Source organism: Elephas maximus, chromosome 13 (assembly GCF_024166365.1).
Source record: "Elephas maximus indicus isolate mEleMax1 chromosome 13, mEleMax1 primary haplotype, whole genome shotgun sequence".
Taxonomy (NCBI): Eukaryota; Metazoa; Chordata; class Mammalia; order Proboscidea; family Elephantidae; genus Elephas; species Elephas maximus.
In genome coordinates this window covers 77,924,918-77,945,004 of record NC_064831.1, presented here as the reverse complement: position 1 = coordinate 77,945,004, position 20,087 = coordinate 77,924,918, and the positions used below count along the sequence as shown (strand labels likewise).

At 44.4% G+C, this 20,087-nt stretch overlaps 1 protein-coding gene across 2 annotated transcripts in view; it reads right to left on the bottom strand.

Moving 5' to 3' along the window:
- The window catches only part of NTRK3 (neurotrophic receptor tyrosine kinase 3), a 473,624-nt gene that overhangs the window by 42,911 nt on the left and 410,626 nt on the right, over positions 1-20,087 (bottom strand). For both annotated transcript variants that reach the window (XM_049905334.1, XM_049905331.1), the window contains exon 15: positions 19,530-19,773. In XM_049905334.1, the coding sequence (XP_049761291.1) occupies positions 19,530-19,773 (244 nt within the window). The remainder of the gene's footprint in view (positions 1-19,529; positions 19,774-20,087) is intronic.

Genomic DNA, 20,087 nt, shown 5'->3' with positions numbered 1-20,087 from the left:
GACCCCAACTTCCCCCCTCATTTACTGTGCAATTTCTCTGAGCCTCAGTTTACTTGTCTGTAAAGGGGAATAATAATGCTTGCCCAGCTGATCTCCAAGTTCATTTCTAGCCTGGGTTTCATGAGTTTGCCAATCTCTATTACTTATCAATATCTTAGCCAGCCATTAATCAAGGGCTCTCATAAAATGTTTACGAACCAAAGAGGTTAATGTGTGTAGGAAAAGAGTCCAGCTGGGCGGAGTCATAACCATAGAATGGTGACATGCAAAGAATTCTGATAATTGAAACAACATCCACTTGGGAGTAGGACTCTAGGAGCAAACCCAAGTCTTGGGATTTTCAACGTTCCAGAAAAACAAAAAAGTGCTTAAAGATGTTGGTGGCACATTAATAAAATGTTGCAGTTGGAACAAAGCTGAAACAGAGAGCTCTATTTGGATGCTTAACTCTGGCATAGGGATGGCTCTATTTGGATGCTTAATTCTGGAATATGGATAGACCAAGAAACAAGGCGTGTTTGCTGTATATAAGTCAAATGCTTGAGTGAAGTGTGAGGGAAAGGTCAGTAGAGGATAATTTAGGACATTGGGATTCTAGTAAACTTGGAAAAATAAACCTAAATTAGCCTCAGTAGTGCAGGCTCACCCAGCAAACTATGGCAAACTCCTCCTTCTGTACATAATTTAAAACAGGTGTATTCAATGAATTTACACTTGGTTAGAATCCCTCCACTAGTGAGAAGCCAAAGTTAGAGCATTCTAAAAGGGCCCAGAAGATTCCCTGAATTGACAGCACTGTTTGGAATGGTATATGCTAGGACTGGAAAAAATATAACACAGGTACCACCAAAAATCCCCCTTCCTATACTCATGGCAGACATCATCAGTTGATTACCACATGACTTTCTCATAAACCTAGGTGCAGCCCAAATTCTCCTCATCACTCTACTCTAGGCAACCTCTGCTAGTCAATCAGAATTGGGTCCTAAGATACAACCTACTTTCTATCCCTGGGCCATATAATACTTGGTATCATGGCAATTAAATTTAGAAACAGCAAAAAAAGTCATCTTTTAGATATGAAGGCAACTGAATGATTTAGAAAACGTTGTTGTTGTTAGGTGCTAGCGAGTCATTTCCTACTCATAGCGACCCTGTGTACAACAGAACAAAATGCTGCCTGGTCCTGCATCATCCTCACAGTCATTGCTATGCTTGAGCCCATTGTTACAGCCACGGCGTCAATCCATTTAGTTGAGGCTCTTCCTGTCTTTCGCTGCCTCTGTACTTTACCAAGCATGATGTGCCCCTCCAGGGGCTGGTCCCTCCTGATAACATGTCCAAAGTATATGAGATGAAGTCTCACCATCCTCTCTTCCAAGGAGCATTCTGACTGTACTCCCTCCAAGACAGGTTTGTTTGTTTTTCTGGCAGATCGTGGTATATTCAATATTCTTCCCCAACACCATAACTCAAAGGCATCAATTCTTCTTTGGTCTTCCTTATTCATTGTCCAGCTTTTGCATACATATGAAATGATTAAAAATACCATGGCTTGGGTCAGATACACTTTCATCCTCAAAGTGACATCTTTGCTTTTTGATGCCTTAAAGGGGTCTTTTGCAGCAGATTTGCCCAATGCAAACAGAAATAGAAAGCATTAACCAAAACCAACTCGTTGCCATCGAGTCAATTCCAACTCATAGTAACCCTATAGGACAGAGGAGAAATGTCCCATGGGATTTCCAAGAAGCATCTGGTGGATTCGAACTGCCAACCTTTTGGTTACCAGCTATAGCCCACCAGGGTTTCCGAGAAAGCATTAGGGACTATAAAAAAGTGACTCCCAAGTATTAAGAGAAAAAGATTGGTTTCTTTAAGATCAGCATAACAGAGATGAGAACATGGATATATATCTAAAGTTGTCTGAAAAAGCCCGAGTAGTTCCCAGGCCATCACGGGTCAAGTGTATCATATGAAGAAAGAACATGGTTTTCAGAAAGGGCACTTATTGGTCATAGAGGCCTGGGAAAAAGGATAGTCACACAAGTGGATGGTGGCAATATTCATCCTACCTTGGCTTTGGTCAGGGGAAAGGGGGATTTAGGCAAAAGACCTGGAGTATTTCTGGCCTTACTGGCAAGTCAAGAGATCTCTGTGATGAGATGGATATATCAGTCTTTCTTAGCTGGATGCTGTTTGTCTTACTTATCTAGTGCTGCTGTAACAGAAATGCCACAGGAGGATGGCTTTATCAAACCCAATTCATTTTCTCACAGTATAAGAGGCTATAAGTCTGAATTCAGGTACCAGCTCTAGTGGAAGGCTTTCTCCCTCTGTCGGCTCTGGAGAAGGAAGGTTCTCGTGTCTTTGAGCTTCTGCGTTCTTGGGCAATCTTCATGTGGCTTGGCATCTCTCTTCCCCCATCTCTGATTCTTTCCCTTGCTTGTTGAATCTCTTTTATATCTCAAAAGAGGTTGACTCAAGACGCTCCCTACACTAATCCTGTCTCATTAGCATAACAAAGACAACCTATTCCCCAATGGGATTATATCACAGGCATAGAAATTAGCATTTACAATACATACTATTGGTGGACACAGTTCAATCCATAACACCGTTAATCATTTGATTCCTCTGACTTCCTTCCTCTTCAAGCAACCTTCTCATTATGATCAGACTTCCCACATAGGCTGGTTCACTGGGAGTGAATGCTTAGATCACCCAGTCTTTAAATAATCCAGTCCCCAGTGTGCATTAATAAATTGTCCTTCTGGTGCTAATTCCAGTCTCATGGGCGTTTTAATTATTGGGAGACATTATCTCAGGCCTCTTCATGAGGAGCAGATGTTCAGGTCTTTGGTAGGAGTCAGATCCTGCTGGCTTTCCCTTAGGTGACATCATTATGTCTTCCAGATGTATCTAGCTAAAGTCCCACATAGTGACCCTTGGTGTTAGCAAGCGGGGACCCACGCAGATCCACTTAAGATTGCATAGGCCAGTGGGGGCATTATTCTTTACCCATTATAAATATCCATTCTGATACTATGTATTTTTTAATTAAGTCATTTTTTATGAAACACTTTTTATGTGAAGATCACTGTGCTAAAAATGGGATGGGTTTCCCTACCTTTAGGGGAACTTAATGCTGCACAGAGGTATAGTATAGACATGCTCCCAAATGATTCAAGGGCATGAAAAAATAAATAAAAAGATCAAGGAGTCAGGGTTGGCATATCAGGTAAGCAACTCCCAGCTTCAAGAACAAACTGGGCAACAACTAAAAGGTCCAACCTGACCTTGGAGGCTGGAGAGGATGGCCCAGTGGATGAGAGGTAGCCAAGGTTGTTGTGGTGATTGACAGAGTGAGAAAAACGGCATACAGACCACCCCTGCCAATCAACTTTGAGATCTTGATGAACTTGACTCTTTTTTTTTTAAGAGTACATGTAGTCATTTATTAAGCACAGACAAGAAAGGCAGTACTGGTGGTCGCAATAAAACCAACAACACCCAAGCCAACAATTTACAAAGACTTGCGTGTGCGTTCTGTCATGCCATGCGCGATAATAAGCAGCCATCAGCATGCTGTTAATTATAAGAAAGAGAATGGAGAGACGCTGGACTTACGCCAGCCATGTCTCTCTTCCCAAGTCTCCAGGGTGCATGACCATGAAATCTGCTTTCACAGTGACATGGGCGACACACACATAGGAGGCCTGGAGAGTGGTGCTCTGATTCTGAAGACCTTTGTCTACTGTAGAATTCATGGTCCACAATTGTCAAATTTAGCTCTTATTCCAAAAAAGCAAAAAAACAAACTCATTGTCATCCAGTCGATTCCGACTCATGGGAACCCCATGTGTTACTCAGTAGAACTGTTCGATGGGGTTTTCTTAGCTGTAAAAGTCTTTATGGAAGTGCAGAGTCTCTGGGTGGGTTCAAATTGCCAACCCTTAGATTAGCAGCCAATCACAAACTGCATGCGCCTTATCTGAGACCTTATCTCTTGTTAAACCAAACAAACAAACCTGTTGCTGTCACGTCAATTCTGACTCATGGCAACCTCATATGTTACAGAATGGAACTGCTCCATAGGGTTTGCTTAGCTGTGATCTTTATGGAAACAGATCGCCAGGTCTTTCTTCTGCCACACTGCTGGGTGGTTTCAAACTGTCAACCGTTAGGTTAGTAGGTAGTCCACTGCAAACCATTTATGCCACCTAGGCACCTCGTTACTACTACTACTACCCATTGCCATCAAGTAAATTCCAACTAGAGGACAGAGTAGAACTGCCCCACAGGGTTTTCAAGGAGTGGCTGGTGGATTTGAACTTCTGACCTTTTGGTTAGCAGCTGAGCTCTTAACCACTGTACCACCAGGGCTCTGGACACCTTATTAAAAAAAACAAAAAAAATTTTTTTAGGGGCTACTAATTCCATAATGGAAAACTCTCTTCTTTTGACCAGTTAGAAGTGCTTTCTCTTTCTTCCTGAGCTTCCAACAGACCAACTCAAATGTCTAAACCAGTCCTTGAGTAATGAGCAATGTGGTTTTGTTTTTAAACTCCCTAAGTCGTCCTTTCCCTTCAATTTTAGTAGGCTTTTTTTTTTTCCCCTTCGATATGAGTATCCAGCACCAAAGACCCATCACAGGAAGTACCTTAGCCTGTAACTTTAAACTAGTTAAAACACCTTATATATAATTTCCACCTCATTCACTTACATAGAATGACAATAACCATCTACTGAGTGCCTGATAGGTACCAGGCAATTTGCACACATTATTTTTTGGGTATCTCATTTAATCCGCACCAAAGAAATTGTTCTCATTTTTTTTCAGATGAGGAATTGAAGGCTCAGACAATTTAAGTAACTGTCCTAAGGTCAGAATCCCTGGAGGCATAGTAGTTAAGTGCTATGGCTGCTAACCAAGGGTTTGGCAGTTTGAATCCACCAGGAGCTCCTTGGAAACGCCATGGGGCAGTTCTACTCTGTCCTACAGGGTATCTATGAGTTGGAATTGACTCAACAGCAATGAGTTTGGGTTCTTTTTTTTTTTTTGTGGGGGCGGGTGTGGGCCTGAGGTCAAGCAGCTAGTAAACAGAAGCTCGGGGATCCAAAGAACCCCTGCCCGACTCCAGAGTGGGGACGTGCTCTGCTCAGACAACATCAGCTGCTGCCCACTCTCTCTGGGGCATCTCCCCTCTCCCCCTCCAGCTTTTCCTGCGGGGTTAGTCTGAAAAAAAAAAAAAAAACAGCCAGAGTTATAAACTGTTTAAAATTCTCAGTTCTGGCTGCCATATTGACCCAGTCCCCTGCTTCCTCCTCCTCCTCCTGTTTAGTCACCATCGGATCAGAAAGTCTTCAGCTCTGAGGATTATGAGAGAAATACAATTCCTTACCAGGGGGAAGTCAAGGGAACACAATGTTCTCTTAACATGCAAATATCTTAATTACAGCTTGTAAGGAAGATATTTGTATGGAAATTTATGTATCTTTGTATGTTATATATTCAGTTTGCCTCTCAGAGGGAAAAAAAAAAGGGCCTTTTATACTTGAGGAACCAAAACAGGGCCCGTTTTAATCCATCCCACTGTCAGGCGCTGAAGGTGCAGCTTTCACCACCTTCTACAGCAATAGAGAGAAGAGGCCCACGCCCTAGTCAACACCCAGCTTCGAAGGCCTCCTGGTGCCGCCTTCTCTGCTTTCTGTGGACAGACTTCAATATAAACATGCCTCCATGCCTTGGGGTTTTCTGATGGGGCATCTTTTCTGCCTTTTTTCCAATATCTGTCCTCATGGAGATATGGTTGATAGCTATAGTGTGTATCCCACGCCTGTGCCATCCCCAGTGATGGGCTAAAACAAGCGGATTTCTAAATTCCAGGGAGAAGAGACCATGTTAGGAGACCACTGGAAATTTCTCTCCACAGAAGAACATTATTGGGGTGGTGGGGGGGTGGGGGGGAGCTGAGAGGTACCTTTTTAATCCCATTGGTAACTCACCAGTCAAAATCCAAGCAATGAGTCAAATTACAATCATCTATCCACTTATCTGTGAAGAGCATGAAGCCATTTTGGTTGCACTGAGCTCCTTCTCAGCATTTACCTGAGTGTTACGATGTCCGTTTTATGATACAAATCAGATTTACCTCCATCGGGATATAGGATGAAATATCTTGTAGCAAGTAGGATTCTGGCTACACATAACTGAGAACTTCCCACTTGTAAACGGTGTTAAGACTCAGTGAGGAAAAGATAAATCTCTCATTGATAACACATTCCCTTTGCCACAGTTAAGAGGAATAAGGGGAAACCTGTGGAATCCCGGAAGGTGCACAGGAATAGATAAGCAAATCTGGGATGGTTTTGATGCCATTCTGCCTGGGGCCACAGGGTGAATTAGATGACATTTAAGGCTCCTTCCAGCTTCATGTTTCTTTAAAATGGAATGATTTGGCATTGCTCACCTGTTTCTAACACTCAAGGGATTCAGCATGAACTGGGGGACCTAAAAGATGCGTTAAAAAAAAAAAAAATCCTTCCTAACCCTTAATTTCACCGTTATTCTTTTTCAAGGTTAAAACTCAAAAACAGCAAGTGGCTTTGAGACTCTAGACCCTGGACTTCAGTTCACCTTTCTGGGCCCCACTGATTCCACTGGCTTCTCCGCCATACTCCACTGATGCTACCACTCTGGCATAAAATCTCATTGTCTCTTGCCTGGACCACTGTAATGCCCTGCCTTAAGTGTCTCTGCTCCCAGCAGTCTATCCTACATGCCACATTTATACCTCAATAGATGACAACTTTCCATGCCTGCCCATTGGCTATCCAAGTCAGAGCATTTGGCCTTTCAAGGGCCTCCATAGCTTAGCCCACCCTTCCTTTGCTGATGTTTCTTTCCATGCCTCCCCTCTAAGCATTGAGTTTAGGTCAGTTGAGTGGCATGCTGCTCTTAGGGCACTATCCAGGTTTGCCTTCCACTGTACCTTTGCTCAGGTGAAACCCTCTGGCTAGAATGTCTCTGAAATTCAACCCACTGGCGGTCAACCAGCCCCTCAAGAGCCAGGTCATCCTTTGGACCAGATGAAATTTTGATCTGTTTTGAAATTTATAACCTTTTGTAGTATTTGCCTTCCTTTGGCTTAAGGAAGAGCTGTAAATATTTATTCTGTCTCCTAATCCCTATGAAATTTTAACTTCCTTGGGAATACACATTGTGTTCTATTCCCCCTTGCCCATGGTTGGGGAATTGAATTGAATCTTGACCCTGAACACGGACCTTGTCAATGGCTTGGAGATTTGGTGCAAGGGGAGGGAAGAAACCAATATGGACAAATTTTAGCCAGTGTGCAAGCTGGGCCATTCATCCTAATTCTGTGTAAAAGTTCTCTTACTGACTCTGCTGTTGAGGAATCCCAAGGTCTTTAACACATCGCCAGACCTCACTTCCCTGGGAAGTCTCAGGAGACCTTCTTCCTCTCCAGGCAGAACACTGAGGGGCCTTGCACAGGCTGGTGTAAAAGCCCAAAGCCTAAAAGTGTGTGTTTCTCCTTCTGCTGGTTTGGGTTCCAGGGCTTCCTTGATCAACTGGTGAGTAGCAGAGAGGCAGGAGAATTGGATGCAGTTCAAATGCAGTGATATTTATTCACCGATTTCCTACTGCTACCACTCCTGTTGTCACCGCTGTCATGGTTATATGTGGCAGAACAGCTGCCCTAGATCTCAACCACGGAGCCTGCTGAAAGGGTCCCAGTGCACAGCCCAGCAGGGCATGGAAGGCCCTTCACAAAGTGCTGCAGAAGCCCCATGACTGGGACAGCAAGGGACAGAAAAAGGCTATGGCTCCTTGCTCTCTCACTTCAACCAGAGCAGCTCTGTGTTTATCTCTTTTATATGTTGGACCATTTTATAAGGCTGCAGTTGAAGAAAAAGCTTCACTTCTGTAAAAAAAAAAAAAAAAAAAAGCATTGGAAAACTGTGCATCTAATCCAACCTTATGAGGTATTATGGGTGGTTCAGTGGTAGAATTTTTGCCTTCTGTGTAGGAGGCCTGGATTTGATTCCTGGCCAATGCAACTCATGTGCAGCCACCGCTCACCTGTCAGTGGAGGCTTGAGTGTTACTATAACGCTAAACATGTTTCAGTGAAGCTTCCAGACTCAGAAGGACTAGGAAGAAAGGCCTGACAATCTATTTCTGAAAATCAGCCAATGAAAACCCCATGGATCACAATGGTCCAACCCCCAACCGATCACAGGGATGGTGCAGAACCGAGCAACGTTTTGTTTTTTTGTGCATGGAATCGGCATAAGTTGGGTGCCAACTCAATGGCAGCTAACAACAACAATGACAATAACTATCCAGTCTATACGAGTGGAAGATCAAGAGCATTGATCTAAAATCAACATCACCAAAGTGTTTGAGTGACTGAACTTTAGTCCAAGCAAAGGAACAGTTAAGCCATGATGCATTTAAAGATGAAACTTTAGATAACCCTCAGACTCATAACATCAAGTTTCCATGAAATGACAGAAAACCATACTATTTGTACAGCCAGCCCCTGTGAAGAGATAGAAACCTCAAGACAATGGAGATGAAAGACAGGAATTGTCTACTTTACATGTGCTACACTCAGGACCCAGGTGAGAACAAGATCTGTTGCATGGTAGTAGTCATGACAGGGATGGGACCAAGGCTTCAGGGTTTCTGATCCTGACTTCTAGTCTTGAATTCAGCCACAAGTTGCCAAAAGCCCATAAGGAAAGATGGGAGGGTACTCTCAAGGATGAGCATCCCCAGGCCAGGGAGCAAAAAATGCTCAGATAACCTCTTCACCCCATTGTTGCAGCCATTATGTCCCCATAGCCATCACATCCTCTGCAAGGTCACCTACACACCAGATTGTTGGAGTGTTCCATGGCAGAAAACATGAGATCCTACCCTACTATCACTTCTGTACTTTGTGGAATGCCTGAGTTATGGGTAGTTGTCCCCAGCACTACCATTACATTGGAATAAATTATAATATGATGTAGGAAAAATGGAGGTATGGGGGTGTGGGAGCGCTTAGATGGAGGGAAGAACTCAGATAATTCCCATCACTTAAAAAATACCTAGAAATTCTGTCCCCAGGTCATCCTTCTGCCTACTAGGCTGATTTGGGGCCCGTACTTTAAATAGCGCAAAGGGGAAGAAGAGAGAGGAACAGAAAAGAAGCTTCAGTTACTAAACTAGATCTGGGGTAATGTGGGAAGACTGTTTCAAAGCTGAAAGTTGTTCCCTTGTTTTATCAGTAGGATAAGAAGGGTTGGAATATTGAGCAGCCATGGACTACGGTCAAAGCAGTACCAGAGACTGCTTGAGATGACTTTGGCTTTATTCTTGTGCCTTCTGCCTTGTCTCCCTCCTGTCCTGAGGAAACCAAGCCTCCTCCTTGCTTATCAGTAAACACAGAATTAAGTTCCATAGGAGGCCCTGGGTGGTGCAATTGGTTATGCACTTGGCTACCAACCCAATGGTTGGTGGTTCACGTCCACCCAGAGGCACCTCAGAAAGAAGGCCTGGTGATCTGCTTCCAAAAGATCACAGCTGTTGAAAACACTATGGAGCACAACAGCTTTACTCTGACATACACGGCGTTGCCATGAATCAGAGCTGACTTTCCCATAGAAAATAAACCTGAATGAGACCACAGAGCTGGAGTCCAGACCTCGATCTGCGGTTGGAAGTGAAGTCTCTAATTGGCAACACAGATGCAGAGCTAGCACTGAGACCGAGGTGTCCTAAAGGTCAGTCCTGTCCCTCACCAGACTGTCACATCCCAAAAGGTCTGATATTTTGTAGATAATTAGTGTGCAAATCCTTTGGTTTTAATCAAGGAAACAAGGTTGTAATACCTATCATTAGCATAAACCTATCCCACACATCTTCCTCTATTTTCATTCCTTCTGCAGCTTTGTGCAGCTTAATAGGTCTTAGCATTTAAGTTTTTCAAAATTCACTCAAGACATGTGTACTATAGCATCCAGACCTACAACAGATGCTCAGGCTGTGAAAGCTCCAAGCATCACCCCAGTGTCTACACCATGGCTGGGTCTCCCCGTCAGCGCTGGGTACCCTTGCCTAAAGGCTGAAGAAAAGAACAAGAACATGGCTTAGGGGATTAATCTCAAAAGAGACTTCAGGCTTTCCTCTAGCCTCCTATCTAAGGTCCATCAGAGAAAATTAACTCCAGCCTGTCCACTCGCATGATGAGACAGCCACACAGTTCTAAAGAATTCCTGCAAAAGTCTGGAGTTCTCAGTTGCTTAGAAAACAGGGTCCCTTGGCAGCTCTGAGGTTTGCTGGTACAGAAGCCCTTCTTATAGCTCACCTACTCCCTCTCCAGAAAACAGTGAACCATGGAGCCCTGGGGTCTCATGAATGTGTGTCCAGGGCTGCCACAGGACATAGGGAGCCAAAGAGGAGAATGCACAGGGCAATGGATGGCCTTACCCCTGCTTCAACCACAGCAGTCCCACTGCCCTTAAATACCAGTAACCAGTTGCCGCCAAGTTGATTCCAACTCATGGTGACTCCATATGTATCAGAGCAGAACTGTGCTCCATAGGGTTTTCAATGGCTGATTTTTTAGAAATAGACCACCAGGCCTTTCTTCCAACGTGGCTCTGGATGGACTCAAACCTCCAACCTTTTGGTTAGCAGCCAAGTGTGTTAACCATGTACACCACCCAGGGACTCTGCTGGTAAATAAGAATTGGCTAAATGTAAAGAGTCCTGGTGGCACAACAGGTAAGTGCCTGGCTGCTAACCAAAACGTTGGTGGTTCATACCTACCCAGCATCTCTGTGGGAGAAAGACTCAGTGATCTGCTCGCCTAAAGATTACAGCCTTGACAACCTTATGGGGCGGTTCTACTCAGCACACTTGGGGTTGCTAGAGTCCAAATTGACTCAATGGCATCTAATTACAACAACAACAAATGCAATGTACAGGCAGCTGGGCAGCCAAAGGGTTAAGCACTTAGCTGGTATCCAAAAGGTTGGCAATTTGAACACACTCAGCAGCTCCTTGGGAGGAAGACCTGGTGATCCGTTCCTGTAAAGATTAGAGCCTAGCCTAGAAAACCCTATGGAGCAGTTCTATTCGAAGTCATCATGAGTCAGAATCAATTTGGCAGCAACTAACAACAAAAACAAATGCCATGTGGTACCCTAGGATACGAACAGAAAAACTTGGAAAATCCAAATCAAGTTTATGGTTTAGTTATTAATTTGTCCCATTATTCATTTTGTAGTTTTGACAAATTTACCATGGTTGTGTATGACGCTAAGATTAGAGGAAATAGGTGAAGGGTATATGGGAACTCCCTGTACTATTTTGTAAATTTTCTGTAAGTTTAAAATTACTCCAGAGTAAAATTTATTTAAAAAAATAAGAATTGGGAAAATCACATTCCTCAGGAATAGAATACAAATCTTCCCCATTGTTCTTCTTTATCAACATTCTTTAGATATTTCAAAAATAGCAAAAGGACAATCAGGCCTATTAACAGGAGTTCTGGCCACTCACCAGACAGCTTGCATGAAACTCCTCATCTTCTCACCCTTGGCATCTCCTTTCTCCCCTCGGTGCCTGGGTCTACTCAGAAAAACCTAATGACTGAAACCACTGGGTTAAGTCTGGCTAAGCCCTCTCTACAGGGTGAGCATCCCTTAAGGACCAGAATGTCCAGCTGCTAGTCTGTTCGTCCCTGGTTTAGCAGTGGGTCAGGTCTCTCTACCCTTGACCTTGAAGGAAAGAACCATGATTCTGAGGGTGGTTGGCAGCCACTAGCCCAGGCAGTAAGGAGCAGAGTTTAAAGGACCCTTTCCCTTTGCCCTGTTTCAAGTTTCCAATTGGAGGGATATTTATTGGAGTAGCAACCCAGGCAGCTCTCTGGTCCTCATCCAGCCCCTTAGAAAAACAACTTGTATGATGGGCGCAACTGGGCATGTGACCACAGCCTCTTCCCCTTTCTGATGGGTATCTTCCTACCTGCAGAGAGCAGAAAAGAGCAGTAAAAATTCTGCCCCTGCAGGCCAAAACCTGCAATAATTCCTAGGCTGCTGCAACCGGGCCACAAAGTCTAAGCTGGGGGTTCTATATGAGGAAGTTGCTCCACCACAACAGCACCGTCTCCAACAGTGCTGTCAGTAGTCAAGTGAATGTTATAATCTCCATCTGCCTGGCTTCTCTGTCTCAGTGGCGTCAGAACTGAGAATTTGAGGGGGAAGGCTGGTGCTAGCTATTGGGCCTTTCAAACTCCAACGAAGAGCAGAGAGCATGGTGTCATCTTCTGATCCTGAAAGTCAGTGGCTTGTGTTGCCGTCCAAAAAACCAAGCCACACCCATTACTGTTGTAGTGATCCTACTGGACAGAGTAGAACTGCCCCAAGGGTTTTCAAGGAGCTACTGGTAGTTTCAAACCACTGACCTTTTGGTTAGCGGCCGAGCTCTTAACCACTGCACCAGATTTTAAGGGTAAAAGTAAATTAAAGTTATTTCATAGAGCATGGGGCTCCTCAGCACATTCCAATCACTTATCTTCCACTTCAGGCCTCTCCCAACAAGACTTTGCAGAGCTCCAGCCTCTCAGCTCAGGTGACTCAGTAATTAATCAACATTCTTGATGGTCACAGTATCCAAAATTGGGAGGAGTCTTAGAGATGATCAGATCAAGCCTCAACCCCGCTCTGACCCCAGGTCTTGATTCAACTACCCCAAGGGTTATTGCCATCCCTAGGTCCCTGTCTTGTTTTAACAGGGCTCACATGATACCCTGCTAGGAAACTCATTCCCTGTAAGTCAATGGACCCTCAAAAAACAAAAACAAAATGACACCCTATATACAACATTGTTCATACAATGTCAGGGGATTTGTAGAATCCTGAACCCCATCTTTGGATCCTCTGCTAGCTGAGAACCTGAGTTTTAAATCAAAGACCTAAACTTGTCCTAGACAGTACTAGGCTGCTCCAATAAGGATATGGAGCATTTTCTAGATCCCTCCCTTAACTACCATGGATTTGGAATCAAAGCTGCTCTAGTTTATATTTCTTCCTTGTTTTTCTCTTGGGTATCAGTATCTTCTTATGTATTAAAGAGTTATCAAGTCATAACTTAGACTTCCGTTGATTTAGAGCATTCCCCCCTTTCCCCACCTATTTCCTAGGGTGTGTTTACTTATGGGTTTGCCTTTTCTGCTTTTTAGGGGGAGGAACCAAAGCACCAAGATAGATGGTGGGCCAAACTCCTCCATTGCTTATAGGTATCACGTAACATCAAGAGTTTGCAAGCAGAAGATAAAAGGCAGCCTCTCAGGATAACCCTCTCCACATTTAGGGTGGGCATGTTTTGTCCCATCTTTCCTGGTAAGTCATCAGATGTAGGGTGATCTGAGGATGGGATGGGATTTCAGAAGAGAAAGGAGTTTTCCATTACCCTTGCTGTGGCAGAGATTGCCGGCTGCTCAATGCAATCCAAGTTCTTCTCTTTTCCCTGCAGACATAGCTACCCTCTGTATCTCAACCTCTGTTACAGAGAGTTGAGGCCATGTGACTGGGTTCTTGCCGTGAGAAGAAGTGACAGGCACCTTTCCAGGCAGACCCATTAACAAGATCCCACATGCATTCCTTCATGCTCGTGTCCCCTTCCAGCTGGCTACAGTGGGGATGAATGACTGAGGTGACCTAGGAAACCACAAAGGAAGAGGGCAGAGCCTGCAACAGCCTGAATGGTCACATGGAGGGCCACTCCTCCAACCTGTTCACCTGCTCACACTGTTATGTGACCTAGATATGAGCTTCTATTTGTGTTGGAACCATTCTATGTTTTTACATCTCGTTGTTATAGCAGTTGGCCTACCTTAAGCAGTGCAATTATGTAAGCCTTGTTTAGAATGTCCATTCTGGAATTGGGCAAGGCATTCGTATTTTAGCTCCAGTAATAGTAACCGTGATAAACATTTATTGAGCATTTATTGTTCTGAGAACTTTATTAACTCAATGCTCAAAGCAAATGCATGAGATAGGGGCTATTAGCCGCATATGACAGTTGGTTAAATAACTTACCTAAGGCCATAAAGCCGGTGATTATAGGAGCTGAGATTCAAACCCTGGCAGTGTGGGTTCAAGACCTACCCTTTTAATCGCTCTGCCATGGGTGCACCATGACTTCTCTAAAATCCAAGATTCCACCAGCTGGATCAACTTTTCTCAATTATTCCTCCATCCTAAATGTTACTGTTGTCATCTTTTCCAGAAGTTTCTGGGATCCTTAGCTCAAACCCCAGGGCCTTACTACCAGCTGCCAGGTCTGCCTTATATCCCCCAGATGTGTGTCTGCCTGGATTTTGGCTTATCTTCCCTCCCCATCTCCTGGACACTGGGCTCCATTCCCAAAGGGGCCTCACTTCTGACCTTAAGTGAGTCATCCCTGAATCAGGGCATCATGCCGCTGCCTCCCTGGGTACTATGTCTGCTTGCCTAGACAATAGTTGCTCTTGCCACCTGTTGCTGGATTTCACACAGCAGGGATGTCCTAAGGCTCCCACACTTCAGTGGACACCTGATTGCCTCTGCAGAATCTTCTTGGTCTGGCCCGATCCATTTCCTGCCTCAATCCAGATTCCCAATCTCACTTCATTCATTCATTCATATTCTTATTGGGTGTCTGCCAAATGCCAGGCACTGTGGTGGGCATGGAGGACTCCAGGTTGACAGAGGAAAGCATGCACACTTCTGGCCCTCTGGACCAGTGGGACCAGAGTGCTAACCCCGTCCAACCCCCTACCTCCTTGATCTCTGTACATCATCTCCCCCCACAAATCAAAACATCTGAAAAGAGGACAACGCTTTGATTCTGGAATCCCCACCTCCCTGTCTCCAGGACTCTCTGAATTTCCTTTAATTTTAGATTTGAATCTCCAATCTCTCAGTGCTCTCAAATGTTCTGAGAAAAGTAGCATGGTACCAAAAAGCCCGCCCTTGTCAGAGTTGATTTAAAGGCTATCCCAGAAGTAACAAGACAGTGATCCATTTGAGGAAAAGGGTGGCTATCTTGAGGCAACATCTTAAGAAGAGTGAAGAACAAATTGCCCTTGGTGCTCGGTGTGGGAATGTTTGTTTTCTCTCTCTAAATGTGTAACAGGAAAAAGCAGTTCACCTTTGTCAGTTGTTTGTATGCCACTTATTCATGAGCCAGATGGTGCCTCTTGTTTTAAGAAATGAAAAATGAAAAAGAAAGAATATAAAGAGGAGTTTATCTTCATCACTGCCCCTTGCCCTGGTGCGCATACTCTGACATACACACCGGGCAGGCAGACACACACACATACACACATACACACACACAGACTCCAATTATCCACATTTAGCTGTATTAGGCACGAGAAGCCAGCAAACTCCTGGGTCCAACAGATTTTTGTAACAGACGGTAGCGGAGATGTGCAAACTTGTACCTGGGTGTCAGCATACAGAAAGAATCCTTCACATTGTTCCTGCTGTCTGATAAATCACTGCATTCCCCCAGGGCCTCAGCCAGTATATACTGAACAACAACAACAACAAAAAGTCTTATAAAAATCACCCGAACCTGGACTTAGCTCTAAGATTCATGATCAAGACCACATAAACAGTGACCAGAGGAGCAGGCAAGTACTGATGACCCAGTATGTTCACCTAAATTGAAGCCTTGGGAAAGAAATTTTCCTGGCATAGTAAGAAATAAAACCAGAATGTGCCTTAGAAGCGAGGGTGACAAAATTTTGTCTTGCTTACTTTGGACCATTCATCAGGAAACACCAATCTCTAGAAAAGGACATCATGTTTGGTAGAGGGTCAGCAAAAATGAGGGAAACCCTCCCTGAGATGGATTGACACAACGGCCACAACAACGGGCTCAAACATACCACAGATCCTGGAGATGGTACAGGATGGGCAATGTTTTGTTTTGTTATACATGAGGTCACTATGAGTTGGAGCTGACTCGACAGCAACTAACAATAAGAGCCAATTTACCTACTATGTGGGGACAGCTGCATGAATCCCATCTCATACTCTAGGGTTGCTATGAGTCAGGATCTACTCGACGGCAATGAGTTTGTTTTTTGGGGGTTGCATGTAGTTTTTTTTTATGAATCCCAGTTTTTCTCCCCACAGTGGTCAAGAGGTCCCCCCATCTGATTCAGAAATTGTGTCTGGAAATAAGATTATCCCTGGAGTTTTCTTGTCTTAAATGTGAAAGGGACTAAGTGAAATCCTGTTGTTGTTGTTAGGTGCCTATGAGTTGGTTCCTACTCTTAGCAACCCCATGTACAACAGAATGAACACTACCCGGTCCTGCACCATCCTCACAATTGTTGTCATGCTTAAGCCTATTGTTGTAGCCACTGTGTCAATCCATCTCGTTGAGGGTCTTCCTCTTTTTTTGCTGACCCTCTACTTTACCAAGCATGATGTCCTTCTCCAGGGACTGATCTCTCCTGATAACATGTCCAAAGTATGTGAGAAGCAGCCTTGCCATTCTTGTTTCTAAGGAGACAATAGTTTATTGAGTAAATATTGTATTCCAGGTACTCTTTCTACAAGTTAACTTGAGTGAGTATTTCTGTTGTCATTTTAAAAACGAGAAAATCTGACAGAGATTAGAGGAAGTGCATTGAGGTCACATGAAACTAAATGGTGGTGTTAGGATGTGACACAGGTAAGAGGAGGCCCCAAGCCCAGGAATTCCCGTGTCACCATGATGTCTCCCAGTGTGGATAACAAGACCTTGGAGTCATTGCTGATGTGATCTCAAGCAAATCTATTTCTTCTGCCCTTTGTTCTACAGAAAAGTGTTGTGGGGGGCACTGTGGATACACTAGGAATTTGTGAGTAAGTGAACGTGAAGATAAGATGCAAGGTGCTCTTTGCATAGGGAGAGTATAGCACCTACCCGCCATCAGTGGAACAGGCAACTTTTTCAATGGCGTGTTAAGCTTTTATTACAATAGCTATGCTTTCTTGTTTTATACTTCCTTTGAAACAAAGGCACATATTTTCAAGCCAGTTAGCCTCAGCAAACACCTGGCTTAGAAATCATAAAAAAAAAAAAAAAAGAAGAATTGAGGATACCTGGGATGTGGAGATTTTCCTGCCTCGTTCTGCTTTCCTTAAATTCTAGCCTGCCCTGACACCTACAGAAAGGAGGTAGACTGTGTTGGGGAATTATTACTCTTTGCAGCTCTCCCAGGAATACAGAGCAACAGTTGACCATTGTTAAAGCAAAGGCAAAGGAGGATCATTCGGAGAAGTGATTGTGGTCCTCCCTCCCCTTTTTTAAATGCAGAATCAAGAAATTCTAAGTTTGAAATAAGTTTGAAAGCTCATTTTGCACACATTCTGGTCAGATACAGTTTCCCAAGACCTGGGTAAATCCAGTGGAGACCAGATTGGCATAATCAAAACATCTGCCTTGCACAGGAAAATAGAAGAGCCACCCCTTGCTTTCATCAACACTGATATAAATCTGAGCACGGCCCAAAAGGCCAGCAAACCCCATTACACAGGGTGCACGGGCAATTAAATGGTGCCAGCACCAGCCAGACTCAAGAAATCTATGACCCATGGGCCCTTAGTAACCTCCTCACCAATGCCTCTCCTGGAAATGACTGAAAACATTGACCTAGATGCTAATGAAAGATTTCACTTTGATATTTCCTGGCAGGTCTGCCCTGGCCATGAATCAGCCGTGGCTGCTGCTTCTTGTTCTCTTTTCCATACCTGAGGATATTGGGCATGGCAAGTGGCTAGAGGAGCTGCCCAACTCCCTGTGGACACTCTGTTTCCCCCCCGTTAGGTCCACTTGTATATAGTCCATATTGGAAATACCATGGACTGCCAAAAGAATGAACAAATCTGTCTTGGAAGTACAACCAAAATGCTCCTTAGAAGCAAGGCTGGCCAGACTGCGTCTTACATACTTTGGACATGTTGTCAGGAGGGATCGGTCCCTGGAGGAGGACATCATGCTTGGCAAAATACAGGGTCAGCAGAAAAGAGAAAGACCCTCAATGAGATGGACTGACACAGTGGCTGCAACAATGTGCTCAAGCATAACAACAATTGTAAGGATGGCGCAGGATTGGGCAGTGTTTCGTTCTGTTGTGCATAGGGTCTCCATGAGTCAGAACCGATTCGACGGCACCTAACAACAACAGGCCCACTTTGCCTGAAGGTCTCTCATGATGGCATATTGTCTGCCATTCTCTAGTTGGGGTCACTTTTTGGCCACAAAGGATTCCATTTGTTTCTGGGCCATTGTAAAAATGAAGTATCTTGAGTGATTACTTTTAAAGTCTAGGCAACCTCGTTTAAAGAAAGCTACCAAGAGTATCCAGAGAGAACTGGTCTACAGACTCCAACCCCAAACTTCCAGCCTTCTGGTCCACCATGTTCAGGCTAACAGAGAGTAGACAATCATATCTGGGGCTCTTTGACTCACATGTAGCCATTCATTGCCTACAAAGAAGATGAGACAAATGGCTGCCATGCTTCTCAACCACCAAATATTGTCCCACACTCTCTTAACACCTCAAATCCAAATTCTTCCTCTATTCAATGTTCTCAAAGTAAATCTCCCATATTTTTTAGACATCTCAAATCAGTTTGAGGAAGTTATCCCATATCCTTGTGTCTCAGTTTGCACATTTTACCTTTCTGAGATAAGCAACAGTCTTGGTCATATGCCCTTTCCCTGGCAAGAACCACTCAAATGCTGTTATGAGAAGAAGCTTCTCAATGATTAAGGGATAAAATTATCATGGAGGCGAAATGAGACTCCTGTTAACATAATGTAGAAAATCGTATGGAAGTCAAGTTGAACATGATATCACTCTTCACAATCTGAGAGCTTTTTCAAAGGTCTCACTGGCAGCCCTCTCCAAAACTGATAACAGCTAACATGCTTTCTTTCCTCATCATTCCTAAGCCATGTGGATAACTCTGCTCAGCAATGTATTAGCCATTGTTGCTGTTTTACTTTGGGTTCTGCTTTTTCATGAAGGCCTACTTTTGGAAACACAATAAGCCTTACAAGGTCAGCAGATAATTTCAGAGAATAAAATCTGTAGTGAGTGAGACTGGATCAGGAACTAGCTTGGGAGGTGTTAACAGGTAGCACCAAATTGGGCTTGTCTGTGTGTGTGTGTGTGTGTGTGTGTGTGTGTGTGTGTATGAAGGGTGGATACTGATGCAAGTAAGAACACAATACATATGCCATTACAACGTAAGGGTACATTAGAGCTAAATGCCCAAGAGGAAGGAGGGACGGGCAACGGAGAGAGCAATGACAGGCGTGTCCAGATGCAGGCATGTATGTCTGGGCATGCGTTGTATGTGTTTGTGCCAGAGTGACAGGGTTAATGGACAATGACAAAGACAGGTGAGCAAGGTGCTAGCTCTGCCACCGAGTCCTGCAGCTGGGGAAGGCCACCTTACCCTGTAGTAATCGGTGCTGTAGACATCTCTTGACATGCCAAAGTCTCCGATCTTCACCAGCAGGTTGGCCCCAACCAGGCAGTTCCTGGTGGCCAGGTCCCGGTGCACGAAGTGCTGGGAGGCCAGGTACACCATGCCCGAGGCGATCTGGCTGGCGATGTGCAGCATTTGGGAGAGTCCCAGCTCCCCCTTTGCCTGGCGTGGCTGCCCGTCCACGAGGATCATGGCATCCGGCCCGTGGGCCCTGCGTGGGGTGGGAGAAGGAGGGAGCAGACAGAATTCAGCAGATCAAGGGAAAAGGCCTTCCTGGCTCTCGGTTCTCTGCAATCCCCCACAGACATGAATGAAATCTCACTTTTCAGCCTGTCAGTGGCCTACTTCTGTCTACTCAAAATTATATGATGAGAATATGGGTATACATGAAACCCTATAATCAGAGCCCCAGTAAGATAACCACAGACATATTCCAGTGGGTCAGGGGAATAAAGAGCTCTTCTTAGTACTTTATTCTTATCGAGGGGATTCCCAAGTTCCATTCATCTATTATAGAATAATTAA